The 6,000-nt window shown below is 44.1% G+C and overlaps 1 protein-coding gene across 5 annotated transcripts in view; it reads left to right on the plus strand.

Annotated features, from left to right (window-relative positions):
• Positions 1-5,119, plus strand: part of Lins1 (lines homolog 1) — a 29,101-nt gene extending 23,982 nt beyond the window's left edge. For all 5 annotated transcript variants that reach the window (XM_050149189.1, XM_050149186.1, XM_050149185.1 and 2 more), the window contains 3 exons: positions 405-992; positions 2,053-2,224; positions 4,139-5,119. In XM_050149189.1, coding sequence (XP_050005146.1) covers positions 405-992; positions 2,053-2,224; positions 4,139-5,009 — 1,631 coding nt within the window. In that variant the 3' untranslated portion in view covers positions 5,010-5,119. The remainder of the gene's footprint in view (positions 1-404; positions 993-2,052; positions 2,225-4,138) is intronic.
• Positions 5,120-6,000: the final 881 nt, after the last annotated feature.

Consider the following 6,000-nt stretch of genomic DNA (forward strand, 5'->3'; position numbering starts at 1 on the left):
GAGCTCCACCTCCCCAGATGTGGTTACAGATGTGTGCCACCTTGTCTGGCTTCTGCATGGGTGGCAGGGATCCTAATCCAGGACCTCGTGCTTATGCAGCAAGCACTTTACCAAATAAACTCTCTCCCCAGCACTGAAGATTATCTTTTTAGAAAGAAATTAAAACTTAGTCATTAAATATTTCTTATATAGTCTGATACTATCCATATTTATAAAGCAAACATTAACTTTTTGTGATTAGCTGTTAATCTGTGTACCCTCATGTGGTCTTACTAGAAGTAATTGTTCTTAAACCTATTTTTTATCTTACAAAGTGATGTACATGCCAATTGAATTGTAAGATTGTGTTTAGAGAAAACTTTTGTGTTTCCTGTTTCTTCTAACTACTATTTTTCTAATTTCAGAAATCCTAGAACAGCTCTTGGCTCCTTTTGACATTACTTTTGAAGTGTTCTACGATTCCTTATTTTCTCAGCATTTTGGAAGCTTCCAGAATCTCGCTAATGTGGTCAACACCCTGGTGTGCTTCCTGGAGCTGCTGGAACTTCTCACAGCCTCCAGAATCCACCTGAAACTGCACTTTCGAAGCCAAAAGATACTATTTTTGAAACCCCGTGCTCTAGATATTCTTGCCTGGCCTATTCCAGCTTTTGTTAAGAGGAAATTGGTTATAGTCATCAAAAAGTGCCTTCTTGGTAAAATGGGAGAGGACCTCTGCCGTGGATCAGTGCCTGCCTTGGTGTCACCAGACTATCTTCTGGACAGTGACGTGCTGACCTTAGCTGAGGCACTTCTGTACAGGGTACATCTGGGGTTGTGGAAGGAGTTGTCTGTTCCTGGAAAGCCTTCCTGCTTTGGAGGGGACGAAGTTCAACCTGGATGCCGACCTAGGTCTGGCCCTGATCATGTCACCCTGAGAGCAGCAAGCTTAATTACTTTGAAATCCTTGGAAATCAAGTTCCAGAATTGTACCTCAGCAACTGAAATGAAAGGTAATTCTCCAGGCTCATATTTTAGTCAGAGCACTATGCAATTAATTGTTCACTTAAGAAAAGTGACTCATGTTTATTGAGTTTGAGGCAAGTGCCATTTCCTTAATCTATTTATATTTTCCTGATTAAATTTAGTAAATACTTTTTCAAAGGGAACAGGGTTGTGGGGGACTGGAATTTTAAGAAGCTTCTTAGCTTTTTTGTATAATTAATATGCATAGAATAATGAATACAAAAATAGTTGCTTTTGAGTCACTACCAAGCAAATAGAAGTCAATTGATATTTAATTATATTATTCATAAAAGCTCTATGACTATGTTCGTTAGTGATAATGAGAAGTTGTGTTGAAGCTAGTACGTAAAGTTCTGTTGGTAAAGGACTTGTTGCACATAACTTGAGGGTGACAAGCTCAGCGTGACTGGAGGAGTGGCTTTCAGTGTGGGTGTTGTAGAGGATATGTCTTCCCATCTCTAGAGGAGAGCAGACAGGGGCTATCTCTAGCTAGCCGCCTTGACCTCCGGGGCTCTCCGAGACGTCATTTTTAAGGATGTTCTCATTAGCGCCATTACAGTTTATGACACTAGGTGGCATCTGTTACATAATTCAGAGGTTTGCATAGCAGTTAAACTCCCAGGTCCTGTCTGGGTTTTTGCCATACTTTAGTTCTTTATCAAGCAAAAGGAAGATTTTTCTGTTGTGTTTGAAGCCATTTCTTTTTATGGCTTAGTGGTCTATAGTTAGCAGAAAGCTGGGCTTGCCAATGAAGAGCTTGTTGTTGTCCACTCAGTTAACATGCTTTCGTATTGAAATCACATATTTATTTCTTAGACAAACTGTGACTAGTTTTTGGCAGATGGACACCCTGACTATATGTCTTGAACAAGTGTTCCTCCATGAGTCACCTTGCTATTCTCAGTTCTTCATTTGTGAAAAAGCTAATCCCGACTCTAGGACCCGAAGGTGTGGATTACAATAGTGCACTGACAGATTTGCATACAGACGAGATGTTATTTGTGTTTGTAAACATTACCTGCCCTTTGAAATCGCTGTTGTTTGAAGTTGACTTGCAGAAGTTCATGTCCGAGTTACTGACCTTCTTAAAGCCTCACCTTCAGCCCCCTCTACAATTCCACAACCCGTGTGAATGGCTGTCCAGGGTCTTCATAGAGCAGGACGATGACATGCTGGAGGCTGCCAAAGCTTCCCTGAGCATCTACCTCCAGTTGACCAGGTTTGTGTATTTCAAGTACTTCTGACTGCCCACAAGCCAGAGAATCAGGAGACATGCACATCAGAAAATGTGTTTCTGCCTGGTGCATTATTTTTGTTTTCTACTTGGATAGAACCATTTATGGTTTCCTCCCGTTTTAACTTCACCTTACATGAAAATGGATGCTGTGTGTATTATCCTTAGAAGCAAGCAGCACAGGGATAGTAAAGCAAGATCAGAACCCCTGGGTTCTGGTGTTGCCTATGGGGGTCAAGATAAAACAGTGCCCTCTCTGAACCGCAGCTGCTGGTTAAGAACCATAGAGGCAGGCGGATCTCTGTGATTTCGAGACCAGCCTGGTCTACAGAGCTAGTTCCAGGACAGGCTCCAAAGCCACAGAGAAACCCTGTCTCGAAAAACAAAAACAAAAACAAAAACAAAAAAAAAAGAACCATGTTCTTAAAGCCTCCAAGACTTGCTTGTTTGAATTAAGCTTCTAGCTGGTGACCCTTGCCTTGGTCAAGAGAATACAAATGGAAGTAGCCAGCGGAGCCTCTCCAGACTTGCACTTCCAGCTCCACCCCTGCAGGCCGCTCCCTCTGGAGGCGCATTGCTACAATGCTGCTGCCCCGGGTCTGTTTCTGCTTTACACCTGCAGCAGTGTCTGGATGGCTTCTGAAGCTGACAGCCAACGGCCCCTTCCGTGCTGTCCCTCTCCCCTGGCCTGGGAGAAGGGCTATCTCACTGATAACTGGCGACACAGCCTTCCTTGTGCTTGCTACATTAGGACCCAGCTGGCAATGGCTTAGTGTTTGGGGCCAGTTTTCAAAAGGTCTACTCGAGAAACAGAATTCCTACATGTGATTTCAGTTAGGCTCAAAGATAGTGAAATTTTCCTACAAATTTAGACTACATATTCAAGAGTATGTGTTGATTTCACTCAGCACTGCCTTCTTATGCCTGTTCTACATGAGCCTCACTGCCTTCAGGTCACTGTGTCCAGAGAGGTAGGTTTTTATGCCATGAGTTCAAAATAAAAAATAAAAAAAAAAAAAAAAAAAGCCATCCTGTTAAGGTTTTCTTGTTTGTAAATGACAGAAACCAATTCAAACTGGTTTAAGAAAAATAGAATGTTTTGAGGCCTGGTTGAGAGTTTTTTGTTGTTTTGTTTTGTTTTATAAGACAGAGTTTCTTTGTGTGTCCCTGGCTGTCCTGGAATTTACTCGTCATCCAGGCTGGTCACAAACTCAGAGATCCACCTGCCTCTGCCTCCTGAGTGCTGGGATTAAAGGTGTGCACCACCACCCAGCCAGTTGAGAATTTCAAGGGCATCAAACTGACATCAGATATAGCACTGTGTGTATGTGTGCATTTGTGTGTTTCTGTTTGTCTATGTCTTTCTGTGTTTGTGTATGTATCTTTCTGTCTGTATGTCTTTGTCTTTCTGTGTGTGTGTGTATGTGTGTGTATGTGTGTGTGTGTGTGTGTGTGTGTGTGTGTATTCCATGTATTCATATCATGCCAGCCATTATTTCCCCTGTTTATGATCTCACAGCCTGATTCCTTCTCAGGCCTGGCCATGAGAACACGAGAAGCTTCACCCTTCCTTTTCATCAATCTTAAAGTCGAAATTTTCCTTAGCCATAGAGATATCTCGGAGAAGATAAGATTGTGAAGCCATGTTCTGATGGGTCAATTGGGGTCACATGTCTACCCTGCTATGGCAGTCTTGAGCCCCACCTTAAACATGGAATAAGTTGCCCTCATGAAGAGGGGCTGCTGATGCTAAGGAAAGGACCCTTGTGCAGACAAAATCTGAAATTGGTTGGTTGTGAGCAGATTTGGTTTTGATTTCCTCTTTAAGTGATTTGGCGAGTGAGTGCTAGTGTCTGTGAAGCTGCATCATCCTGAGCTCTCCCTTGTCTGTGTTTGCAGAGGCAGGGACGACACCTCTGGAAGCCTGACTCAAGAAGATGAAGCATGGACCCACTCCACTCATAGCAATGGCTGTAATCCACACTGTATTTTCTTGTTCTTATTAAAGAACATAGTGTTCGACTCTACAGTTCTTCTAGACTTCTTGATTTCCTCCGAAACCTGTTTCCTTGAATATTTTGTTAAATATTTGAAATTGCTGCAGAAAGATTGGCATCATTTTCTGTCCGTCTGCAAGTTCTTTGATGCAGTTGAATCACAGTGTGGAGCAAATACTCGTGATCCTGTCCCCCCACTTGTCCATGACAGAAGCACCAGCCACACAGTACCTCATGCTCTGACTTCTCCTGTTGGCCACAGAAATGCTTGCCCATGGGTCCCCTGGGCTTCTGATGCCCACTCTGAGCCCCAGAGTCAGGTGGTGATGCCCAAGGAAACTCACACAGTGCCAGCTCATGGCCCACCTTCCCAGACACCACGGAGTCTGGTAGATTATGACAGCTCGGAAGATTCTGATGAGGAAGCCACAAAGGAGCATTTAGCAAACAGCAAACAGACTTCTTTATGTCCAGAAATGAACAGAGAAACTCAAGGCCTGCCTAGGACATGTAAGGACCAAAAAGAACTTAGCCTGGAGCCTCAGCTGAGGCCTCTGCTTCCCCAAGAGTGCGGTCCTCCCTTCTGTGCTGCTGGGGAATTTGCTCCCAATGGGGCTGTCTGGGAAGTGGGACTGTTTTCTAGAGCAGTGAAATGCCTGGAGGAGCTACAGAGTGCTATTTACCGTTTGCAAGAGAAAAATCTCTTTCCTTACAACCCAGCCGCGCTTCTGAAGTTGCTGAAAGGGGTGAAGGCGAAGTGCAATAATGCGTGAGCTCTGGGTGACGGTGGCAGTCGGTCCTCGGGTTTGCTTTTTATTTTATTTTATTTTTTTATGTAAACTGCATATCTGAGTTAAATAAAACCAAATCAAAGCTGCAGAAATGGTTTCCTGAGTCTCTGCTTTACAGAGCAGCCCAAGAAAGGTCCATTCCATGGCAGGTCACGTGGTGCAGCTGGGCAACAACTGAAGTATGCTAGTTCAGACTACACAGAAATGGCCGTGACAGGTGACTGCGTATGTGTAGCCTAAAACGAGTGAGCTGTACCATCTTAGCTCTAGATGCCAGAAGCCTAAACCGAGATGCCTTCCCTGCTGTTGCTGCTGGTCACCACAGCACTGAATGTCCCTTGTAACTGTGCCTCTCCAGCCAGCGCTTCATGTCCCTGTGTGCATGTCTGTCCACTCGGTGTCTGAATCCTGTATGACCTCATCTTTACACCTGCAAAGATCTTACATCCCAGTAAGGCCACATTCATGGGTTCCAGATGGATATGAATTTGGGGGAGACACTAGCCCAGTTTTTATTTCTCTGAAGTATTTACATACAGCAATGGCTAAGAGAAAAACTTTGTGAGTTAGGGTCTTTATATGTATCCCAGGCTGGCCCTGAACTTGCTTTGTAGTCCAGGTTGGTCCTGAGCTTACCCTCCTTCTGCCTTGGCCTTCCCAGTGCACGATTAATAAAAACCTCATTGACAGCCTCCCATCCACTGTTACCCACTCAGCTGTTTGCCCTTATATGGATTTTTTGTTTTGTTTTGTTTTGTTTGTTTGTTTGTTTTGACAAGGGCCTTCCAGGTTTCAGATCCGGGAAGCTGTCCCAGTTGGTTCCGGACCATTAGTTCTGACTGGCCCTGTGTTCTCTGCACTTGATTGTGTCTCTAGCATAGCATCGTTCATGTTACACTTGAGTCAGCAGTCTTTCCATCCGTCAGGTTCTTTTTATATTGTCCCCAGTGTCCAGCAGGTGTCATGCCACAGA

This window comes from Alexandromys fortis, unplaced genomic scaffold (assembly GCF_014885135.2).
Source record: "Alexandromys fortis isolate MF-2015 unplaced genomic scaffold, M_Fortis_MF-2015_v1.1 scaffold_67, whole genome shotgun sequence".
Lineage (NCBI taxonomy): Eukaryota > Metazoa > Chordata > Mammalia > Rodentia > Cricetidae > Alexandromys > Alexandromys fortis.